The 26,355-nt window shown below is 40.5% G+C and overlaps 1 protein-coding gene and 1 pseudogene across 2 annotated transcripts in view; both read left to right on the forward strand.

The window, feature by feature from the left end:
* The window catches only part of MCF2L2 (MCF.2 cell line derived transforming sequence-like 2), a 274,167-nt gene that overhangs the window by 211,158 nt on the left and 36,654 nt on the right, over positions 1-26,355 (forward strand). For both annotated transcript variants that reach the window (XM_075268595.1, XM_075268594.1), the window contains exons 23-26: positions 9,980-10,072; positions 11,957-12,035; positions 19,047-19,116; positions 23,250-23,344. In XM_075268595.1, the coding sequence (XP_075124696.1) occupies positions 9,980-10,072; positions 11,957-12,035; positions 19,047-19,116; positions 23,250-23,344 (337 nt within the window). The remainder of the gene's footprint in view (positions 1-9,979; positions 10,073-11,956; positions 12,036-19,046; positions 19,117-23,249; positions 23,345-26,355) is intronic.
* LOC142198741 (U2 spliceosomal RNA) lies at positions 17,699-17,845 on the forward strand (annotated as a pseudogene).

Raw genomic sequence — 26,355 nt, forward strand, 5'->3', positions numbered from 1 at the left:
TTATAACCCCAATATATTCTTTGAATTCCCAGTCAGACAATGGCACTGTATACCAGTAGTAAAAATTGTGGGTGCACGTAACCCCAATATATTCTTTGAATTCCCAGTCAGAAACTGGCACTATATGGCAGTAGCAAGAAATGAGGGTATTTGTATTCCCAATATATTCTTTGAATTCCCAGTCAGACAATGGCACTGTATACCAGTAGTAAAAATTGTGGGTGCACGTAACCACAATATATTCTTTGAATTACCAGTCAGAAACTGGCACTATATGGCAGTAGCAAGAAATGAGGGTATTTATAACCCCAATATATTCTTTGAATTCCCAGTCAGACAATGGCACTGTATACCAGTAGTAAAAATTGTGGGTGCACGTAACCACAATATATTCTTTGAATTACCAGTCAGAAACTGGCACTATATGGCAGTAGCAAGAAATGAGGGTATTTATAACCCCAATATATTCTTTGAATTCCCAGTCAGACAATGGCACTGTATACCAGTAGTAAAAATTGTGGGTGCACGTAACCCCAATATATTCTTTGAATTCCCAGTCAGAAACTGGCACTATATGGCAGTAGCAAGAAATGAGGGTATTTGTATTCCCAATATATTCTTTGAATTCCCAGTCAGACAATGGCACTGTATACCAGTAGTAAAAATTGTGGGTGCACGTAACCACAATATATTCTTTGAATTACCAGTCAGAAACTGGCACTATATGGCAGTAGCAAGAAATGAGGGTATTTATAACCCCAATATATTCTTTGAATTCCCAGTCAGACAATGGCACTGTATACCAGTAGTAAAAATTGTGGGTGCACGTAACCCCAATATATTCTTTGAATTCCCAGTCAGACACTGGCACTATATGGCAGTAGCAAGAAATGAGGGTATTTGTATTCCCAATATATTCTTTGAATTCCCAGTCAGACAATGGCACTGTATACCAGTAGTAAAAATTGTGGGTGCACGTAACCCCAATATATTCTTTGAATTACCAGTCAGAAACTGGCACTATATGGCAGTAGCAAGAAATGAGGGTATTTGTATTCCCAATATATTCTTTGAATTCCCAGTCAGACAATGGCACTGTATACCAGTAGTAAAAATTGTGGGTGCACGTAACCACAATATATTCTTTGAATTACCAGTCAGAAACTGGCACTATATGGCAGTAGCAAGAAATGAGGGTATTTATAACCCCAATATATTCTTTGAATTCCCAGTCAGACAATGGCACTGTATACCAGTAGTAAAAATTGTGGGTGCACGTAACCCCAATATATTCTTTGAATTCCCAGTCAGAAACTGGCACTATATGGCAGTAGCAAGAAATGAGGGTATTTATAACCCCAATATATTCTTTGAATTCCCAGTCAGACAATGGCACAGTATACCAGTAGTAAAAATTGTGGGTGCACGTAACCACAATATATTCTTTGAATTACCAGTCAGAACCTGGCACTATATGGCAGTAGCAAGAAATGAGGGTATTTATAACCCCAATATATTCTTTGAATTCCCAGTCAGACAATGGCACTGTATACCAGTAGTAAAAATTGTGGGTGCACGTAACCCCAATATATTCTTTGAATTCCCAGTCAGAAACTGGCACTATATGGCAGTAGCAAGAAATGAGGGTATTTATAACCCCAATATATTCTTTGAATTCCCAGTCAGACAATGGCACTGTATACCAGTAGTAAAAATTGTGGGTGCACGTAACCACAATATATTCTTTGAATTACCAGTCAGAAACTGGCACTATATGGCAGTAGCAAGAAATGAGGGTATTTATAACCCCAATATATTCTTTGAATTCCCAGTCAGACAATGACACTGTATACCAGTAGTAAAAATTGTGGGTGCACGTAACCCCAATATATTCTTTGAATTCCCAGTCAGAAACTGGCACTGTTTGGCAGTAGCAAGAAATGAGGGTATTTGTATTCCCAATATATTCTTTGAATTCCCAGTCAGACAATGGCACTGTATACCAGTAGTAAAAATTGTGGGTGCACGTAACCACAATATATTCTTTGAATTACCAGTCAGAAACTGGCACTATATGGCAGTAGCAAGAAATGAGGGTATTTATAACCCCAATATATTCTTTGAATTCCCAGTCAGACAATGGCACTGTATACCAGTAGTAAAAATTGTGGGTGCACGTAACCCCAATATATTCTTTGAATTCCCAGTCAGAAACTGGCACTATATGGCAGTAGCAAGAAATGAGGGTATTTATAACCCCAATATATTCTTTGAATTCCCAGTCAGACAATGGCACTGTATACCAGTAGTAAAAATTGTGGGTGCACGTAACCACAATATATTCTTTGAATTACCAGTCAGAAACTGGCACTATATGGCAGTAGCAAGAAATGAGGGTATTTATAACCCCAATATATTCTTTGAATTCCCAGTCAGACAATGGCACTGTATACCAGTAGTAAAAATTGTGGGTGCACGTAACCCCAATATATTCTTTGAATTCCCAGTCAGAAACTGGCACTATATGGCAGTAGCAAGAAATGAGGGTATTTATAACCCCAATATATTCTTTGAATTCCCAGTCAGACAATGGCACTGTATACCAGTAGTAAAAATTGTGGGTGCATGTAACCACAATATATTCTTTGAATTACCAGTCAGAAACTGGCACTATATGGCAGTAGCAAGAAATGAGGGTATTTATAACCCCAATATATTCTTTGAATTCCCAGTCAGACAATGGCACTGTATACCAGTAGTAAAAATTGTGGGTGCACGTAACCCCAATATATTCTTTGAATTCCCAGTCAGACACTGGCACTATATGGCAGTAGCAAGAAATGAGGGTATTTGTATTCCCAATATATTCTTTGAATTCCCAGTCAGACAATGGCACTGTATACCAGTAGTAAAAATTGTGGGTGCACGTAACCACAATATATTCTTTGAATTACCAGTCAGAAACTGGCACTATATGGCAGTAGCAAGAAATGAGGGTATTTATAACCCCAATATATTCTTTGAATTCCCAGTCAGACAATGGCACTGTATACCAGTAGTAAAAATTGTGGGTGCACGTAACCCCAATATATTCTTTGAATTCCCAGTCAGAAACTGGCACTATATGGCAGTAGCAAGAAATGAGGGTATTTATAACCCCAATATATTCTTTGAATTCCCAGTCAGACAATGGCACTGTATACCAGTAGTAAAAATTGTGGGTGCACGTAACCACAATATATTCTTTGAATTACCAGTCAGAAACTGGCACTATATGGCAGTAGCAAGAAATGAGGGTATTTATAACCCCAATATATTCTTTGAATTCCCAGTCAGACAATGGCACTGTATACCAGTAGTAAAAATTGTGGGTGCACGTAACCCCAATATATTCTTTGAATTCCCAGTCAGAAACTGGCACTATATGGCAGTAGCAAGAAATGAGGGTATTTATAACCCCAATATATTCTTTGAATTCCCAGTCAGACAATGGCACTGTATACCAGTAGTAAAAATTGTGGGTGCACGTAACCACAATATATTCTTTGAATTACCAGTCAGAAACTGGCACTATATGGCAGTAGCAAGAAATGAGGGTATTTATAACCCCAATATATTCTTTGAATTCCCAGTCAGACAATGGCACTGTATACCAGTAGTAAAAATTGTGGGTGCACGTAACCCCAATATATTCTTTGAATTCCCAGTCAGAAACTGGCACTATATGGCAGTAGCAAGAAATGAGGGTATTTATAACCCCAATATATTCTTTGAATTCCCAGTCAGACAATGGCACTGTATACCAGTAGTAAAAATTGTGGGTGCACGTAACCACAATATATTCTTTGAATTACCAGTCAGAAACTGGCACTATATGGCAGTAGCAAGAAATGAGGGTATTTATAACCCCAATATATTCTTTGAATTCCCAGTCAGACAATGGCACTGTATACCAGTAGTAAAAATTGTGGGTGCACGTAACCCCAATATATTCTTTGAATTCCCAGTCAGACACTGGCACTATATGGCAGTAGCAAGAAATGAGGGTATTTGTATTCCCAATATATTCTTTGAATTCCCAGTCAGACAATGGCACTGTATACCAGTAGTAAAAATTGTGGGTGCACGTAACCACAATATATTCTTTGAATTACCAGTCAGAAACTGGCACTATATGGCAGTAGCAAGAAATGAGGGTATTTATAACCCCAATATATTCTTTGAATTCCCAGTCAGACAATGGCACTGTATACCAGTAGTAAAAATTGTGGGTGCACGTAACCCCAATATATTCTTTGAATTCCCAGTCAGACACTGGCACTATATGGCAGTAGCAAGAAATGAGGGTATTTGTATTCCCAATATATTCTTTGAATTCCCAGTCAGACAATGGCACTGTATACCAGTAGTAAAAATTGTGGGTGCACGTAACCACAATATATTCTTTGAATTACCAGTCAGAAACTGGCACTCTATGGCAGTAGCAAGAAATGAGGGTATTTGTATTCCCAATATATTCTTTGAATTCCCAGTCAGACAATGGCACTGTATACCAGTAGTAAAAATTGTGGGTGTATATAGCCCCAATTCTATTGCTAGGGGACTTGCAGGGTATTTCTGGGGTGAAGGTGGGGGGGCACACCGTTGGAATGGGTATCGGGGTATATATCGGGTATACGGGAATACACTGACAGTGTATTCCATTCAGGATCCTGGGAAAGCTGGGTTGCGGCGATTGAGCCCGTTAGTGCCACGTTACACTGACAAGCTTCTCCCTGGAATTTAGCTCTTATAAGAGCTGTTGGTTGTCTTCTCCTTCCTATCTAGCCTGTCCCTGCCTACCCAGAATCTAACCCCTAGCTAACTGGACGGAAACCTCCGTCCCCGGTGAATTGCAAGCTCAGAATGACGCGAAGCTGGGCGGCGCTGTTCTTTTAAATTAGAGGTCACATGTTTTCGGCAGCCAATGGGTTTTGCCTACTTTTTTCAACGTCACCGGTGTCGTAGTTCCTTTCCCACCTACCCTGCGCTGTTATTGGAGCAAAAAATGCGCCAGGGAAGGTGGGAGGGGAATCGAGTAATGGCGCACTTTACCACGCGGTGTTCGATTCGATTCGAACATGCCGAACAGCCTAATATCCGATCGAACATGAGTTCGATAGAACACTGTTCGCTCATCTCTAGTTACTTTGTATTTGAGCTGCTATACGGTGTTGTGAGAAACTTTACATAGTGACTTTGGGACAGAAGTATTTGAAGTTAACCCTTTCCCGCCGATGGCATTTTTTGATTTTCGTTTTTGACTCCCTTCCTTCTAAACCCCATAACTTTTTTATTTCTCTGCTCCCAGAGCCATATGAGGTCTTAATTTTTCCTGGGACAAATTTTTCTTCATGATGCCACCATTATTTATTCTATATAATGTACTGGGAAGCAGGGAAAAAATTCAGAATGGGGTGGATTTGAAGAAAAAATGCATTTCTGCGACTTTCTTACGGGCTTTGGTTTTACGGCGTTCACTGTGCAACCAAAATGACATGTCCCCTGTATTCTGTGTTTCGTTACGATTCCGGGGATACCAAATTTATATGGTTTTATTTACATTTTGACCCCTTAAAAAAAATCCAAAACTGTGTTAAAAAATTATTTTTTGAAAAGTCGCATATTCCGACAGCCGTAACTTTTTTATACTTGCGTGTACGGGGATGTATAGGGCATCTTTTTTTGCGGGAACGGGTGTACTTTGTAGTTCTACCATTTTTGGGAAATGTTATTGCTTTGATCACTTTTTATTCAAATTTTTAGCAGAATCAAAACAGTGAAAAAATGGCAGTTTGGCACTTTTGACCATTTTTCCCGCTACGACGTTTACCAAACAGGAAAAATATTTGTATAACTTTGTAGAGCGGGTGATTTAGGACGCGCGGATACCTAACATGTATGTATTTCACAGTTTTTAACTACTTTTATATGTGTTCTAGGGAAAGGGGGGTGATTTGAATTTTTAATCCTTTTTATTTATTGTTTTTATATTTTTTTTACTTTTTTTTTTTTTTTTGCATTTATTAGACCGCCTAGGGGTATTGACATGGGTGGGGGGTGTCGCGGAATGTCAGAGTGGTGGGGGCAAACATGGCTGCTCCGGAGCGTTAAAGAGAGCCTCCTGGAGAATCGATAAGGTGAGGGGCAAAGTGGTAAAGTATATGTATGTGATTGTGTGGGGTTAGGGGCGAGGCTGTAGAGGGCAATATGAATTTTGTGGCTTGCTATGGTCCAAAGTGTGTGAGATTGCAGAGATGGTGGTGTGAGTTTGGGTTTTGTGGGGGTCCTGGCACAAACGTATGTGCGCTATTGTGACGAAAAGTAGCCTATTGTTTAATCGAGTGTAATAACTATGTTTGTGGAAAATTTCAGCCAAATCGGTGGAGCCGTTTTTGCGTGATTGACCGCCAAACATCCGAACATCCAAAGGGTCCTGGGAAAAATGTATGTGCGCTATTGTGACGAAAAGTAGCCTATTGCGCAATCGAGTGTAGGGACTATGTTTGTGGAAAATTTCAGCCAAATCGGTGGAGCGGTTTTTGCGTGATTGACTGCCAAACATCCGAACATCCAAAGGGTCCTGGGAAAAATGTATGTGAGCTATTGTGACAAAAAGTAGCCTATTGCGCCATCGAGTGTAGGGACTATGTTTGTGGAAAATTTCAGCCAAATCGGGGTCCAAAGTGTGTGAGATTGCAGAGATAGTGGTGTGAGTTTGGGTTTTGTGGGGGTCCTGGGAAAAAACGTATGTGCGCTATTGTGACAAAAAGTAGCCTATTGTTTAATCGGGTGTATTAACTATGTTTGTGGAAAATTTCAGCCAAATCGGTGGAGCGGTTTTTGCGTGATTGAGGAACAAACATCCGAACATGCAAACATCCAAACACACAAATCCACAAACTCACAAACTTTCACATTTATAATATTAATAGGATTATACTGTGAGGAGGCACCACTAGGGGACATTATACTTTGTGCAGGAGCCACAATGGGTTATTATATTGTGAAGAGGAGTCGCTATGCAACATTATACTGTGTGGAGGCTATTTTGGGACATTATAGTGTGTGTAAATGGGCATTATACTTTGTGGGGGCCATGAAAGGGGACACTATGCTGTGTGGGGGCTCATGTCAAAATTATGCTATGGAGGCCAGTATTTGCTAGTTACGCCCCTGACTGTATCCCCTCCCCTATCCTTTTCCTGGCCCTTTTGCCTATAACTTTAGATGGGCATTACAAGCTTGAGTTTATTTATGACTTATTCCTTACCAAATTTCTTAACCTGGTATATATCACTAAAACCTGGATTCAGCAGTCGGTTTAACCTGCTGCTCTGTCTTATGATGGTCTACTTTTCTTCCTCTTCTAGGCCTGCCATTAGGTAGGATGTAAGGGTTGGCATATTTCTATCACCACAGTGCATTTCAGTTCATTTTTCAGGTCATTTCCCCAGTACCCTCACTCACCTGCCCCTCATTTGAGGTCCTAGCCATCAGCCTCTTTCACCCACTCTCTCTGTGAGTACCTGTGATCTACTGGTCCACTGGACCACTTTGCTTCTTTGCTTCTCCTCTTTCTATCCTGTGAAATTTCTACTCTCATCATTAGTGACTTTAACATCCCCATTAACATCCTCCCGAATGGCTTCTCAGTTTCTCTCACTGACCACTTCTTTTGGTGATTCACAACTTACTACTTCTCACACATAAAGGCAACATGATTAATCCGACTCTTTTCAGTTACTAAATTTTCTAACTTCTTTTCCACTTTCTGGTCATAACCTTGTTTCTTTTACCATCAGTACTTTCTCTCCTTCACAGAACACACCTACCCATTACACATTCAGAAATCTATGTAACGATAACCCTGCACTTCTAAGAGATTTACTGTCATCACTGTTTCACATCTCTTCACTTTTCTGTTACATCAGTCATTATAATGAAACTCTTAAATGTGCATTGGATTAAGCAGCTCTTCCTCAACCTTTCGACACAGACAGCAACAACCCTGTCATGAGCTTCATACACATTTTCTTCAACGGTACTATAGGTATGCTGAACATCTGTGGAGAAAAATCATGTACACTGCAGACTTCTTCCACTTCAAGTTTATGCTGAAAACCTATAATTCTACGCTTTACCTTGACAAACAATATTACTGCCCCACTCTCATCTCTCCAATAACCCTAAGTGACTGAAACTTTGCACACCTTACTTACTCCCAAGGTGCAGGTGTCTACCACAGACCTCTGTGCTAAGGATGTGGCCACTTATTTTCATTACAACATTGATCCATCAGGAAATAATTGGTCAATCCCCAGGCAGCATTAATCCAATTGCCTATCATAATTCATCCTATTCAATCCCATCTTTTGAGCCAATTACATAAGAAGTCTCCCAGCTCCTTTCTTCTCACCCTACTACTTCCATTACTGATCCTATTACCTCATACCTTCTCCAGTCTCTTTAAATCACTGAAACCCTCCCTTGCTACTCTTCCTGTGCTACTAACATTTGATTACTACTAACCCTTAGAAAATAATCCAGTTGTCTCTTGACAACTAAGTATAATAGCAACTATTTTCTTCTTTTTCTTCTGGATCTGTCAGCAACATTTGACACCGTAAACTACCAACTTTTTCTCAGTATGTTATGCTCCATTAACCTTATTTTTTGGACCACACTTTCAGTGTATGATTTGCTATCTCTGTTTCTTCTTCTCTTCCCTTTGTTGATGGGGTTCTCCAGGGCTCAATCCTAGGTCTCCTCTTCTTTTCATTCTACACAGGCCCTAATAACAAACCATCAGTAGATTTGACTTTCAGTACAAACTTAATGCTGTTGACACCAAACTCTTCTGGTGACCTCATGTTTGCATTAGTACAGCACACCAGTGACTGCCTCTCTGCTATCTCTAATATCATGTCTTCCCTCTAACTGAAAATGAACCTTTCAAAGACTAAACTACTGCTTTTGCTATCATTAACTACACAACTTAACCCTGATATTTTCCTTTAAGTCTGTGGTCTTGCCCTAGCACAGAGACATCGTACTCATTGCCTTGTGGTTATATTTGACTCAGACCTTTCCTTTACTCTCTATATCCAATTACTCACACACTCATGCCACCTGCACCTCAAAAACATCTCCAGAATCCGCCCTTTCATGACCATGAAAACATCAAAACCTCTTATTGTTGCCGTGGTTCACTCTAGACTTGACTACTGGAACTCCCTACAAATAGATCTTGCTCTCAGCAATCTCTCCCTTCTATAATCTATTCTGAAAGTGGCAGTCATCTATCAGTCTAAGCGCTATATCATTGCCTCCTCTTGTGCCAGTCTCTGCACTGGTTGCTTATTTACTATGGAATACAATATAAACTTATCACTCTTATCCGCAAAGTTCCCCATGGTGTTTCATCTCCCTACATTTTCTCCCTCATCTCTGTCTACCACCCAACTCGTGCTCTCCATTCAACCGATGACCTAAAACTAACATCCTCAGTTATCAGAACCTCCTACGCCTGTTTCCAAGATTTCTCACGAGTTGCACCATTTCTTTGGATTGTGCTACACTGGACCATCAGAATAACTCCCAACTTCTACAAAGTTCTACATTTTTATGACAAAGTAACCTTTGTCATAATAATGGCTGGTCCCTTCTACCTCACAGATTGCAAGCTATCCCTTACACAATAGGCGTGAGGGTTGATTTATTACTCTGAATTGCCATTTTGTCTGTACAGGTTGTATGATTGGTAAAGTGCTGCAGAATATGTTGGTGCCAAATAAAATGTATTATTATCATCGGAGCATTATAACTTTTGGAAAGGAGTATGATTTCAATAAGAGGGCCTAAAATCCTGAACATTGTGTCATGTCTTATGTAAATCTATGTTGTTTCTTTTTTTTCTTTTATGTTGGTGATAAAACAGATGAGTTCTGTTGGTATCACTGAAAATGTAAAAGGGGATAACAAGAAGTTTGAAGTCTGGTGTAATGGCAGAGAAGAAGTGTACATTATACAGGTAACATCAAAACCATCATCCGTCATCTTTTCATCTTCCACGTCTCACACATTCTTTAAAGTGTTTCCTCTTCTTATTTACCTTTTTTCTCAGAACTGTTTTTTTTACTCTCTTTCCTGTTATTCTTTGTTTTTGTCTTGTGAACATTCCATGTGCATACTGAGAAAGCTAAATGCTATCTGCACTAATCCCTCATCTTTTCATCACTTCTACAACTTTGCATACATTCTTTAAATTGTTTACTATTTTCAAATATCTCTTATCAAAACTATATTTTTATTCTAGTTCCTGTTATTTTGTGTCTTTTTCATGTGAACACGCTATGTACATAACTGAATTCTATCATAGTACATCTTAACTTTTTAGTAATTAAAAAAAAATCCCCACCTATCCAGGTAACCACAAGCAATGGGGAAGATTGACTAAGCTAAATACTCCAGAATTCTGTCCTAATTTGGACAAACCAGTGGTGTGGATGATGTGTACCACATTCATTCATTATGTGACTTTTTGCTCCTCTCCAACTAAAAAGTAGTTTAAATTTGGAGTAGACAATCTAAAGATATATTAAAGGGATTATTCAGTTTCTACTGTTGATGGCCTATCCTGATGCTGGACAATAAATTTAAAGGGGTTAAGGTTTCTACTACTGATAGTCTATCATAAATTTGCAGGGGTCCTGATTGTGGCTTGTGTCATGTAAACAATATCAGGAGCCACACTGCTCATTTATCATACAAACTGTAGTGGCAGGTGTAAGTACTGCAGGGCTGCCCTATACACTTCAATGTAGCAGTGCTGCAGTTCGAAAACCTGCCGCAACAGTTTGTACAGGAGAGCAGTTCTCGGCATGTAAACATTAGAGGGAGCTATGCTGTCTCAGTTCCGGATATCTGCTATGGTCCCAGGTGTCAGACCCCCACATATAATATTGATGGCCTATCCTAAAGATAGAACATCAATAGTAGAAACTTGATAAACTCTTTAAATGTATTATCCAGTATCAGTGTCTATAAGAAAACTGGCACATTTTTTAGACTCTCTAGTCTAAGTATTGACTGTCAAAATATGAGAATATGTAACTTTTCTAAGGTAAATTGTATTCATTTCAATTGACTATCTATAGTCCCAACTTCCAAGGCTTATTGGCCTGCAGCAATTGCTTGATGATCTTTTTCTCACTGGTTAGTTAGTAGTTTACACTTTATGGTCACTCTGGATTGGGCATATTCAATTTCATATTGACCTTGTTTTCTCAAGAAAGGCGTCTGCCAGATGTGTTAGGCAGGGGTTTATTTCCCTCTCTTCCTTGCTGGCATATGCACACTTGACATCATATGCATGTGTGGGAGGAGTCAGGCACATGCACGGAGAGCGTGGCACGATTACTATGTGGGGTCAATGACAGAAAATGAGAATGTGGTGAAGCTTCTGAACAAGTCTTCAGGGAAATCTAGACCTAGATAGAGAGTGGCAGTGAAATGTAATTGCTGCTATAATATATAGAAATGGGAAATGTCTGATGGTTGAGAGGATAAGTCACAGAGGGGGTCCAAAGTGAGCTTTAGCATAAGAGCTCCTGAGCCTACAGTGAACGAATGAGCCTTTGACCGACAGTTATTGAAGGTGCAGGGCCATCTTTATCATATAATTTTTAGCTGACCACTGCATAGTATGTGCAAATGAAAACTTTGCTAACTTCTTGTGTCCTTCTAAGGAGGGAATTTCAGGTGCCCAAGTAAGTATGTTTGTGTTTACATACATAGGGGTTCTAAATACTTTTCACAGTTTGTAATCCTATTTCTACAGAAAAGTAACAATCCTGAAGTTCAGTTATTTCCCCATTCGTTGTCTGTATTTAGTTGGTGTCTATTTATTTTGCAGGCATCAACTATCGAGTTGAAAAATCTTTGGGTTTCTCAAATTCGAAAAGTTTTGACTGGTCAACTTGAAGCATGCAGAGGTAATCTTAATCTTATTAAATGCATATCTGTAAAACAAATGCATAGACATTTACAGATAGTTTACAATCACAGTACATTTTTTAAATATCTATTATTTTATATAGGGTAATATACCACTTATAAGAGTATTAACCTAATAACACACACCTAGGTTACTGTAGAACTGCTTTTTGGATATTATAGGGTTTTTCTGGTACTAAAATATTGATGACGTATCCTGAAGAACAAATCCACAGATCAGTTCTTTGAAGCAGCAGCTTCCACTTCAAAATCCATGCGATGACGCTAGGTTGTACGCCCTGCCTTTCTGACTAAACTAAATGGCATCAATATCTCTGTCACAAGGGCGCATAGCGGGAAAGCAGACAGTACGCTAAATTGAGCACACTGTCAGGTTTCTAGTGGTATGTAATAATGCACGTCTCTGAGGACATGAAAGGTCCTCTTTAAGGCTAAGGGAAAGTTCACACTACCGTTACTAATGTACGTTACTGTCTTCCGTCATAGGATAGCAACAAGAGACATTAGCTGTCACAGAGAATGGTCACAGAGTGATTCTGTGTCCGTTCCCATTGACACTCCCATTGAGCTAGCTTCATCATGTTTGTGTACTTTGGTAATGGAAGATAAAGTCCTGCATGTACAACTAGCTAGCTTCCGCCACGCTGTTTACATTAGTATCAATGGAAACGGACACAGAATCAGTCTTTGAACGCTGTCTGTGACAGCTAATGTCTGTCGCTGTCATCCTTAGGTGAGTACTTTGAAAACGCAGCATTTCCTCCGCAGATGTTTTTGCATTGTGTGGATGAGATTAGCCAGAATCGCATTCACTTTGAAGGTAATGTAAAATGCAGAGGTTTTTTTTGCCATGGCGTCTCCTCTGTGGCCAAAACTCTGCGTTTTCGCAATGTGAGGCCCCAGCCTTATAATGTTTTTCACTGCCTTTTTTACCACGAAAAACACTAATAAAATGAAGTAGCAGGGAACTCTGCAAGAAATTATAGTTTCATATACGGCCTTTGGTTTTTTTTTGGTATTTTGAGAACATTTGATATTTTTTGCACCTTTCTCATTTTTTTTATTTTTTTTTTAAAAAGCAGCATACTTTGTCTGGCCTTTTTTGTACAACAACAAAATCTATAGAAAAAAGGCATAAAAAATACAAATTATTTTTCCATTTTTTTTTTTTTTTTAAGCTGTAATTCACTACATGGGGACATAGCCTTATGTTTTTTTGCAGTAGTGGAAACTCTTTAAGAAGGCAGTTGCTAAAGAACCTCCTTTTTATTCAGCATTACATTACAGTAAATCAGTGGTTGACATAGGAAACTACCTTCAGAAGTTGTATGTGACTGAGCTGTTCTACAGGAATTCATCTCTAGGTTTGCATATTAGATTAGATATTTTGCAAAAGACAGTATTAACAAACACATGCCAACTGACAGTCCGTCTCTAACACACCCCAAATATCTACATGACAACAGATGTATTAAGGATTACTGGGTGAAGCCAAGATTTTAAAGTGTCAGTTACTGTGGGTGACTATTACAAATAAGCATGATATTAGTATGCGTCTTTTTTATGGAATGTCTGGTTTGTCTGCCCTCTAATGACCTGCTCACCAGACATCCCAGTATTCAATGAGAGGTGTTTGTAGCCATTAGGATAAGAAGAAACACATGGGATGCACACATGGTCAGACATACCTCTAGACTGTTCTCAATAAGCTTTCTCCAAAATTGTCCTGGCAATGATGAATTATTTGTATGTAAAAATGATCTTTACATAACATATTACAAAATGATCTTTAAGCTTTACACAAGATTGTAATATCATTTGTCCAATAGTAGATATGTGATAGCTGATCATAGGGATCCATCTGCTGGAATTCAGCAGCATTCTGCTCTACCTATAGCCATTTATGTGCAAATAGGACATATAGAGAGAAGTCTTGAGTGGTAGCCTCTTTAACCAGTTGCCAACCAAACACGCAGCTGTCAATTACCACACATTGCCATATGTTTTTGCCATGGTGATCTAACAGCAGCTGTCGGTGCAGAAGCAAAACTGTGGTACAGTTAATCCCTTTGGTTCTGTGATTAAACTGCCAGCTGTGAACCCCCTCGTAGGGATAATCACTGGTTCTGGTGGCGTAATATGCATTGTATACATCAACATGGAGACAGTGTCTATGCGTACTCCTATGCAGTCACGCAATATTGCAGACCTAAAGAAGTACTTTTAATTCACAAAAAATGTAAACCAAAGATATACACCCTCAATATTAAATTACCTAAAATTAAATGTTAATATATGCATACCCTAATATGATAAAATAGAAAATACAAGATATCCTGCTGAAAAGAAAGCCTTAATCAGTCATATTAATGCAAAAATATCCAGAATACCAAGATGAAATATCAAAAAACTTTTCTGGTCCTTAAAGGGATTGTGTGGCTCCTCCAGTATCTCGGCTGAAATCTCTCACTTGCAATGTTGTGCCTACTTCTTCCCGTACTGTTAGCAGTTTCAGGATGACAGGTATGCATACAGGTGCCTCCTGGAGCCAGAAGAAAGTGCACTCAACATAGTGCATAGTGTAACACTACAGGAGAGGCAGAGCAGTGAGTGCACTTCATTTGCTTGAGAGATTTGAGTCACTGTCCTGGAGGAGTCCCACAGTGAGGAATATGTCATGGGCCACCTGTGACTTCTGGGCCTGGGTGTGACTCCATCCTCTGCCTCCCTCAAATTGTGCCCCTATCAGTCAGGTCATTTGAGGAGCATGATAGTAAAAGGAATTAAATGATGCTTCATCTGCTGGGGCCCATTTGGGGTGTAAAAAACACACACGGGGTTTCCTTTAAATGTAATGGTAAGATGTACAATGCTGTGACCAAGTATATTTTGTTTTTGAACATTTGTCACACTTAAATGTTTCAGATTATAAAATAAATATCAATATCAGATGAAGATAACCTGAGTAAATACAAAAATCAGTTTTTAAATTGATTTAATTTATTAAGGGAAAAAAGCTATTCCAAACAACTTAGTTATAGCATGTATAGCATGCTATGACTAAGGAAGGACTCATCCATGAGGTCACAAAAGAACCCAGAAGAACATCTAAAGCACTGCAGGCCCCATTTTCCACATATAAGTGGCCATGATTCAACAATAAAAAAGAGACTGGGCAAAAATAGCATCCATGTGAGAGTTACAAGGCAAAAACCACTGCTGACCAAAAATAATACATTTACCAAAAAAATCTTGATAACCACCAAGTCTTTTGAGAAAATATGCTGTGGACTGATAAGACAAAATTGTAACTTTTTGGAAGGTGTAGGTGCCTTTACATTTTGTGTAAAACTAACACAACATTTCAGATAAATAACATCATCATACAGATAGTCAAACATTTTGGTAGTAGTGTGATGGTCTGGGGCTGCTTTAGAACCTGAACAACTTGCTGTACTTGATTGAAAGAGAGATATCTACCAGAAAATCCTGAAGTAGAATCAGTGGTGAACCTAGCCTCCCTGATGTCTGAGACCGACAATGAAAAGACGCCTAAGCCTGAATACTGAATACCTGGGGTGGGGTGGGGGTGGGGGCTAGTGATAACATTACAGTGAAGGTGTAAGTGCAGGGTCTACACCATGGCCACCTACCTGGAGAGAATACCCCACCCCAAACATAGACAGACCCTGAGACGGTACAGACTGAGCACCCACAGCCTGGAGTTGGAGACGGGGCTACACAGGCAGACGTACAAGCCATGGGAGAACAGAATGTGCAGCACTGTGACCAGGGGGCCCTAGAAGACGAAGCCCCCTTCCTGCTACACTGCACCAAATACTAAGCTGTGAGGGCCGTCTACTTCCAAAGACTCTCTGCCCACATCCCAGACTTCACATCTGCAGATGAGAAGAGGAAACTCTACATCCTACTGGGAGAAGAGGAGACCACTGTGGAGATCGCTTACCAATACGTGTCCAGCTGTCACCAACTAAGAGGAAGATGAGACCCCACGAACTGTTATATCCCAAATCAATAATAGAGGTTGAAGGGGCTACTATGGGGCATAATAGAGGTTGCAGGGCCACAGTGGATGCTCCAACCTCTACTATGCCCCACAGTTGCCCACTCAACTCTATTATGCCCCATAGTGGCCCACCCATGAACTATATTGTACTCTGGGGTCTTCTCAGACCCCAGAGTATAATAATCAGAGACTTATGGGAGGTGAAGAAACATAATGAACACTGTTACTCATCTGTCCGGGATCTGATGTTACTCCTAGCACAGACTTCGAGCCTTTATGGTAATGTCCCAGACATCACATGATCTGGGACATTACCATACAGGCCTGAAGCCTGCTAGGAGTAACACCGGATCCAGGCAAGGTGAGTAACAGAGTTTATTATATTCCCTCACCTCCCCTGGGGCTCCGATTATTATACTCGGGGGTCTGAAAAGACCCCTGAGTATAATAATAGCGGTAGCTATTGGGGTTTGCGGCATGGGCCCGGGCCTGCTCACGGCCACCGCCTGTGTACTATAGCAGGAAGGGGGGCACTATAAGGGGAAGTGGGGGGCAGCCATGAGCGGACCGGGGAGGTAGGTAAATAGGCCACTAACCTCTGAGGATACTCCAGCAGGTATCGGCCTATTAAAATTTAAAAAAGTACGTACTTACCTACCTTGCGATCCCTTGCCACTGCTTCTCCAAGGAGAAGTGAAAGACTGATGGCCAGTTATCGCAAACTCTTGATTACAGTTGTTGCTGCCAAAGTCGCTCAACCAGTAATTATGTTTAGGGGACAGTTATGATTTCACATAGGGCCAGCTTGGTTTGAATAGCTTTGGATCATTATTGAAAATCTACATTTTGCATTTACTCAGATTATTTTGATCTCATCTTGAAATTTGTTTGATAATCTGAAAAATGTAACTATGACAAAAAGCAAAAATAAAAGAAATTTTGTAAAGGGATAAATACTTTTTCACATCATTGTATGTTTATACACAGTCCAATCACATTAATGTGACCACCTGTCAAAATCCAGAATAACCACCTTTCGCAGTGCGGACCGCTGCGAGATGTGCAGGAAGAGAGGGGATGTTGTGGTGATGTTCCCTGGGATGTTGACCCATGCCGACTCCAGTGCCGTGGCCAGCTGTGCTAGGTTACGCGGTTGAGCATCCATGGCACGAACAACCCCATCGAGGTGGTCCCACAGATTCTCGATTGGGTTCAAGTCCAGGGAATTTGCTTGCCAAGGGAGTACGGTACGGTACGGTAAACTCATCCTGGTGCTTCTCGAACCACGCACATACACTGCGAGCTTTATGACACGTTGCATTGTGCTGCTGGTAGATGCCATCGTCCTGATGAAAAGCAATTTGCATGTAGGGGTGAACATGGTCCGCAAGGATAGATGCATAATTGTGTTGATCCATTGTGCCTTCCACAATGATGAGTGTACCCAGATGGCTGATGACACATGCTTTCTGCGATTGGTTATTTAACGTTGACGTCAAAAGTAGGCGCTGGTCACATTAATATGACTGGACTGTGTATTTTAAAAATTTATTATTATATTACTTGCATGTAATAACACTTATCTTGTACTTGTGGTCAGTTACACCTTATATAACAGCTTCTCGGCCTTTTGGCTAAGATCAAGTGTAGTATCTGTTCTTATCAGAAGCAGTAAGTAGGTGAAACTGCCGGAAGTGCTGGACTAGGGCCCACTGGCAGGAGTAGACCAAACGCTGTGGAGATGGGAATGGAGAACCACTTTGGGCACGTTGCTGGGAGAAGTATCTAGTAGCCGGTTTCGCCAGTGGAGGTGATGGACCCACTGCAGGGGACCGGTGAAGACTATGGATGCTGGCAACGAGACCACCAGGAGATTGACGACCTCCTGTGGATCTTGGCTGGGGGCCAGGGAAGCGCTCGAAGGCCTCTAGTGTCGTGCCCTGGGGGTTTGAGTGGCCCCCAGGGTGCCTTAGATCACTGGACGTGGGAAACCCACTGATTTCTGACACATTGCGTGGCACTAGATTTACACTTTTGTAGCACCCCACTCCTTATGCCTGGTTTACCAGCGCAGGAGAATTTTTATAGATGGCGGCGGTAAACCGGTCCTTTACTGGCACTTTACCACTTATATAGATGTTTTCTCACTTTTTCTTCACCCTGTCACCTTTTTGTGTGTCGACGAAGGGATGCTGTACCCTTTTGGGATGCCCTCGACGGTCGTTTGGAGGTGAGGCCTGTAATGGGCTTCCCTCCTGTCTTTTGGTGACCTGCCCTGGGTCGACTGGGGCAGGTGCTGGTCTGTGATCTGAGTCCAGGAGTATCCCAGGTGGTGGCAGCCCAAGGAGAAACTGGATGGCTGGTCAGTTCCGAGTACCCTAGGTGGTGGCAGCCCAAGGGGAAAGGAATGTGTTGGACTTTCTGCTCAGGCAGTTTGTCCGTTGGTACTCTACCCCACTCGGTGCCTTTGGCCCAGTGGTGACGAGTTAGTCGGGAACCCCCTTTCCCTTTTGGGATAGGGTACGTTTTTGGTAAGCATCATGGGCACGTTTTTTTTTAGTAGCACTCCCACTTTTTTCGTGCACTTGGTGTGAAGTTGGCACAGTTAAGAGGCCTTCGAAAAAAAAGAACAGCCCAATAATTTAGTTGATCTTTTATTATGCAGAAGGACAGTTTGTTTTTTTCTACATCAATTAATGTATCAAAAATAAAGAAATGGCCCGTAAGTGTTACATTGATGGCATTTTAAATCTTCCATTGCTGTAGAATATTCCATATTTATGGTATTAAGTACAAGTATGTTTGCCATGCTAAAGGTGTATATGCAAATTATGATAATTTATCATATCATGTGTTCAGACCTTAAAATATGTGTTCATATTACATTTATTCAAATAAAATCTAAATTCTTCAGAATGCAGTTTGCGAGCATAATAAATGTCCAATTTCTTGTATTTTAAAGAGGCAAGCCAGTTACATCAGAGAATAACGGAGAGTGTATATCATGCTCCTATGAATTCATACACTAGCAGGTAAGATGCATGTCAGATTCTTCACATATATCTTGAAGTTAAAGGGGTTAAAATGGCTTAAACATAATCTAGAAGAAATGATACTTACCTCACTGTGTCCCCACTACTCCGATTCTGAGGTGCGTCAACGATCTAGTTAGTTGTTGACTGAGCATTCATTTTCTCTGGGTCAAAAGAGACCATTAGTAGAGACCATCAGTGGACCTAGGAAACTTCTTAAAAGGAGAAGCAGGGAATTCATGGTGAGGATCTCATTCTGAAACTTTTTTTTTTACAAAACCAACAACTAGGACCCCTGCAGATCAGTTTTTCCAGGACAGTGTGGCTATAGGTAATGATAACAATTCCAGGCGCCATGACGTTCACTTGCTATATAGAGAATAGTGGTGGGTTTAGGTAGTGCAGTGGTGCACATTGTATAGCATGGCTCCCGACATGTTATTAACCTGTAGTCGTGCTGTCTCAGTGCCGCTGATATGCAGGGGTCCTGGCTATGGGCAGTGGACCCCTAGAAACAATTCCACTGGTGGGGCTTTAGACATCCCCCAGTTCAACACTGTTCTTCTTCTAAAGTAGGAGATTGAAATAGGACTGAGATAAGAGCATTTTACATCTGCAGATCAAGATTGATTGTAAATAGAGATGAGTGAACACTATTCGGAACAGCCGTTCCGAATAGCACGCTCCCTTAGAAATGAATGGAAGCGGCCGGCACGCAGACTTTGCCGGCGGCCGGTCGCTTAACCCCCCGCGTGCCGGCTACGTCCATTCATTTCTATGGGAGCGTGCTATTCACTCTTCATGACAAGATAAGTTATTGTGAGATGGCTCCATAGGTAGATGAAGCAACTTATATTGTGTTGTAGTCATCAGCTAAAAAAAGCATTGTATCACCCATCATTTATATATGCTGATGCTTGTGATATAACACAATGACCTGTGACAAAATGTTTGCTGTGTGTTAGAATGATATGTGTTAAGGGTGTTAACCTGTTTCTAATGTTGATGGCCTATGTTTAGGATAGGTCATCAGTATTAGATCTGAGAGGGTTTGACAGTCAGGACCCCTGGTAGTGTTTACATACTGGGAAATACACTGCTCACTCACTATACGATTTGTAGAAGCGCGATTTGGTACTTAAAGGGGTACTCCCACTAACAACCACTTTTAAATTTGTAGATAAGTAAACATTTTTGCAAATATTAGTAATTAAACATTTTGTAGACTTTTTCATGGCAGATAGCTTCCAGTAGAGGTGCTGCACCACACACCCAACCAGAGCTGCCTAATCCCTAGTAAGCAGTGAGCCCCTGGGCCTTTACAGCTTGTCATGGATTGATGGCATCTGGCATCTTATATCTTTCTTGCCTCACCTTGACACAATGACGTTGAAAAGCTCCTTTTTATACTGGCTACTAATACTGAGAGAGTCATAATCATGATCTAACTCTTTCCTAGTGCAGGATGTGTGCCTCACATCTAGGAGGCTACAGGTGTGACACACTTGGCTCTTCAGGTGTGACTCCCTTGGCTCCACTGCATCATGGATCTCTCTGCTGGGGTTGCTATATACGATGAGTAAGAATGTTCTTGGTCCAAGTCCAAATTCTCTATATTTATATACAGAGATAACAGGCTTTGGAAGAATCACACACTAAAAGCCCTTATAAGATCAGCTAAACTCAGATCTGTATTTATATATGCAGTCAGCATGGCATTAAAGGTTGTATACACAGCCAGGTCCTGGAGAGGAGAATTCCTGGTTCAACATGTTGTTTCCATTGACCTACAGTAATTATACAGGCCAATGCAAACTGAATGGGGGGGGGGGGAGAGAACAATCTCGTCTGCAATTGTTTCTCCCCCATGCTGCATGGATTATCTGTGATACTGCTGTGACTACATAGGGTGATATGCTGAACATAATCTACCTATGGTATTGTGCATAATATCAGGATGCAGTCAGGTGACTAGTGAGCAGTGAGTCACTGTCACTGTAGGATATCTTCTTAAATTGGTTATCCAGTTTCTAAGATTAATGGCCTATATTTAGGATATTATATCTGCAGGAGTCCAACCCCCATGACCACCGCAGATCACTGATACCAAGGCAGCATGGGAGAGCAGGGCTGCTCACATGGGGAAATCTATGGGGCAGTGCTGCAGTACCTACAGTGGAGCAAAAAAGTATTTAGTCAGTCACCAATAGTGCAAGTTCCACCACTTAAAAAGAAGAGAGGCATCTGTAATTTACATCATAGGTAGACCTCAACTATGAGAGACAAAATGAGAAAACAAATCCAGAAAATCACATTGTCTGATTTTGTAAGAATTTATTTGCAAATTATGGTGGAAAATAAGTATTTGGTCAGTAACAAAATTTCATCTCAATACTTTGTTATATATCCTTTGTTGGCAATGACAGAGGTCAAACGTTTTCTGTAAGTCTTCACAAGGTTGGCACACACTGTTGTTGATATGTTGGCCCATTCCTCCATGCAGATCTCCTCTAGAGCAGTGATGTTTTGGGGCTGTCGCTTGGCAACACAGACTTTCAACTCCCTCCAAAGGTTTTCTATAGGGTTGAGATCTGGAGACTGGCTAGGCCACTCCAGGACCTTGAAATGCTTCTTACAAAGCCACTCCTTCGTTGCCCTGGCGGTGTGCTTTGGATCATTGTCATGTTGAAAGACCCAGCCACGTTTCATCTTCAATGCCCTTGCTGATGGAAGGAGGTTTGCACTCAAAATCTCACGATACATGGCCCCATTCATTCTTTCATGTACCCGGATCAGTCGTCCTGGCCCCTTTGCAGAGAAACAGCCCCAAAGCATGATGTTTCCACTCCCATGCTTTACAGTAGGTATGGTGTTTGATGGATGCAACTCAGTATTCTTATTCCTCCAAACACGAAAAGTTGTGTTTCTACCAAACAGTTCCAGTTTGGTTTCATCAGATCATAGGACATTCTCCCAATACTCTTCTGGATCATCCAAATGCTCTCTAGCAAACTTCAGACGGACCCGGACATGTACTGGCTTAAGCAGTGGGACACGTCTGGCACTGCAGGATCTGAGTCCCTGGCGGAGTAGTGTGTTACTGATGGTAGGCTTTGTAACATTGGTCCCAGCTCTCTGCAGTTCATTCACTAGGTCCCCCCGCGTGGATCTGGGATTTTTGCTCACCGTTCTTGTGATCATTTTGACCCCACGGGGTGAGATTTTGCGTGGAGCCCCAGATCGAGGGAGATTATCAGTGGTCTTGTATGTCTTCCATTTTCTAATTATTGCTCCCACAGTTGATTTCTTCAATCCAAGCTGGTTGCCTATTGCAGATTCAGTCTTCCCAGCCTGGTGCAGGGCTACAATTTTGTTTCTGGTGTCCTTTGACAGCTCTTTGGTCTTCACCATAGTGGAGTTTGGAGTCTGACTGTTTGAGGGTGTGCACAGGTGTCTTTTTATACTGATAACAAGTTTAAACAGGTGCCATTACTACAGGTAATGAGTGGAGGAAAGAGGAGACTCTTAAAGAAGAAGTTACAGGTCTGTGAGAGCCAGAAATCTTGATTGTTTGTAGGTGACCAAATACTTATTTTCCACCATAATTTGCAAATAAATTCTTACAAAATCAGACAATGTGATTTTCTGGATTTGTTTTCTCATTTTGTCTCTCATAGTTGAGGTCTACTTATGATGTAAATTACAGACGCCTCTCATCTTTTTAAGTGGTGGAACTTGCACTATTGGTGACTGACTAAATACTTTTTTGCCCCACTGTACATTTGTTGCTATATCTTCTACGGTGAGTGAGTAATGCAGCTCTCACATGCTGTTTTAGCACCAGTGATCTGTGGGGCTCCCCAGTGTCGGGATCCTAAGGATAGGCCATCAATCTTAGAAAGTAAATAACACCTTTAACTACTATTCATGCCCAGTAACCTTCCAATTCACTTGAATGCGGCCTCTTAAAGATGACCAGACAGAAAGTTACATCATTATAGAAAGTAGTAAGTAAATAAATACCCATATGTAACACTTGAGCTGTTGTTGAGGTGGGATTACCCCTTTAATTTAATATTGCTTCTAGCATAGATTACATTAGACTGATTGTTATGTTCTGCTTTATTAAATAGGCCAAATAAAACTTCATTAAACAATCAAAACAAAGCAGAATCCGCCAGCAATAACAAGAACAGAACATCAAGTCCAGTTGGAAGGAAATCTAAAGGTAAGACTTTCTTGATGCTTGTGATGTAACTATTACACGATAGACTCCAATAAGTAGATCCATGATCATTATTCATCAGTTTTGTTTCTACTGTCTTTCATAAGAAAAAAACATTGAAATGCATTATGCTTTGTAGATCTCTCCAAGTACAATGTAATGTGTAATAAGAGAAATAATTGTATGGAAATCAAGGGCCTAAGTAAAACAGAAACTGCAAAAAGGTGTAAAATGACAGGTCTGTGCTTCATGATCTTATACATTTTTCACTTCTTAATATAAATATGACATTCACATTATTCACATTATTATAATAATATATTGCAAAAGTGCTCACTCTTGAAAGACTGCAAATTAAATTTTAATTACTTATCTACACTCCATGATAAGACACTTGAGACTAATAGTGAAAAGGGCATGGAGGACAAACTGTCTTCATACAACATATTCTTCCAGATGACTAATGTAAGTATCTAACTGATGAAAGAAGGCATCAACCACATTTCCAGTAGCAGGTTCATACTGAGAATGTTGGTTTTACCGTTGACATTTTGAACATTGAAATCAAAGGGAATGGGTGAAACTGATGGTATCTCTGACATTATCATTTTGGTTCATCATCCTTTGGGTTCACCTTAAAAAATAAGCATGATGGATCCTGTGATGGACATTATTTGTGACGCCACGGGCAACAACAAATTCATTCATCCCATTAAAAGCAGAGAATTCTTTTTTGACTTCTGTTTCTAAATGTATTTATTAGAAGAAAGTAACATTGCAGAAGGATTGGAAAAACTGCAGTGTGAACAGATACTAGATACTAAAATACAACTTTTATTACCACATTTGTGTCTTATAAAATTTGAGCATGTGTACACTAGATATGAAATAATGTAGAATGTTCCTTATTATTACAGAATAGAGCATAGGTGTGAGATATCATAAACGGTCAGATCGATATGCAGAAACAGCAGAGAGAAAAAACCTAAAGCCTCTTTTAGGCTAAGGCACTATGCAGGGGTATAACTTGAGGAGATGCAGAGGGTGCAGTCGCATCGGGGCCCAAGAGCCTTAGGGGATCCATAAGCACTGGCATCAGTATTGAGATTGCAGCTTCCATCTTGCACATAAGCCAAGGAGAGCCACAGATTACGCTAACCACACTAATGTTCATTACCTCCGTAAAAACCGTAACTATCACTATCAAGAATTTGCTGTGGGAATGAGGTAGGGGGCCCCAGAAAAAAGTTTTCAGCGGTGCCCAGAAGACATTAGGTATGCCACTGGCCCCATGTAGTGAAACATAGGTAACAATGCAGCAAAAATAAAAATAAAAATACAGTTCAAAATCCCTTTAGGCTAAGGCCCCATGTAGCAAGCTGCAGCCTAAAAGCACTATTGAAAAAATTGTGGCAGAAATGCAGAGCTTTCCACAGAAAGTTCTCAGAGTTTTCTTCTGTAGACTTTCTGCTTAAACCGCTTCAATTATACCTACTCTTAGGCTGGTTCACATCTGCCTTCGGTAATCTTTTTGGGAAATCTGCATGGGGACTCCCCGAAAATAATACTGAATGCTTTTCTCAAGCAGTGAGCAATGAAAAAATATGGACCCCATTATAGTCTTTTCCACGCGGTGTCCGCACAAGTCATGGGGACAGGAAAATAGATCATGAAGAACTTCTCTGTCCTCATGTTCCATGTGGACACTGCGTGGAAAGCACAAGGACTCCATTATAGTCTATGGGGTCCGTATGTTTTCATAAGCTCACTGCTTGCCAAAGCTTTCGGTATTCTGTTTGGGGGGGCCATGCGGACTTCCCGAACTGATTACCGAACGCAGATGTGAACCTGGCCTGACTTGATTTACAAAAACAGAACGTTTTTTGAAATCGCTGCGTGGCCGCTGCAGATATTTTTCTGCAATGTATGGATGGGATTATCCAGAATCCCATCCACTTTGCAGGGGCTGTGGGGCCCGAGTGAAAAAAATTAGCTGCGGAACAGCTTCTTTTTCAAAAGGATGTACGTTTTTGAAAAACACACCATGTTTATTTTAGCAGCAGAATTGCAAGCATTTTTCCTATCAATTTAATAGGGGTAGGAAAAAAGCAGAAAAATTGCTCAATGAAAAACACTGGGGGAAAAAACAGCGTGTTTCGTCTGCGTTTTTTAGCTGCAATTTACTACTTGAGGCCTTAGCCTAATTGTATAAAAAATACATATAGCAACTAGTAGAGCACTGTGACAGCACTCCACGCATATTAGTGTTCACGCACCAGTTTTTCTTCTCATTTTTTCTGAGCTGCCCAGAGCCATATCAAGCCATAAAAGTCCACCCTTTATTCAAGCTAGCTCTGTCGCCACCTAGGGCCAGTGTAACAGGTCTATTCCTGCATTTGCCAGATGATCTGAATGAGGAGTATACATAGTACTTTCTCTCCCCTGGACTGCAGGCTCAAATAAAGCCATGTAATACAATAACGTACAGTGAATGACTACGCAAATCACCAACAAAATATTAATCATGATCAATTTTATTTAACATGAGCAAAGCACTTGCTATACAAAAAGACAAGGGAGGTAGAGGTCACGGCAAACCCCAGATCAAACATATAAGCAACAGAAGATAAATATTATAATAATAATAATACACCAATAATTCATACAAATAGCCAGATTATGCTGTGGCTGAATGTGCAATATAAATTATTAAGTGTCTAGTGTGTACAGTGTACAAATATAATTGACCAATATTATGACATGCAGTTATATAAAATCACAAGAATGAATGTGTATTAAATAAATAGTATGGTAATTAATAATACTGATATATAATAAAGTAATAATAATGTATGATGAATAAATGTATGTACACTATATAGATTGTGGTATGTATGCATGACAAGGACACCTAGTAAGTGGTAAGAATAGTGTAGCTACCTGTAGAACCTACAATGAAAGATTACACTTCAAATCCACTACTGTGCATGTAACTTTGTTAGTGCCGCATATAT

This window comes from Leptodactylus fuscus, chromosome 3 (assembly GCF_031893055.1).
Source record: "Leptodactylus fuscus isolate aLepFus1 chromosome 3, aLepFus1.hap2, whole genome shotgun sequence".
Lineage (NCBI taxonomy): Eukaryota > Metazoa > Chordata > Amphibia > Anura > Leptodactylidae > Leptodactylus > Leptodactylus fuscus.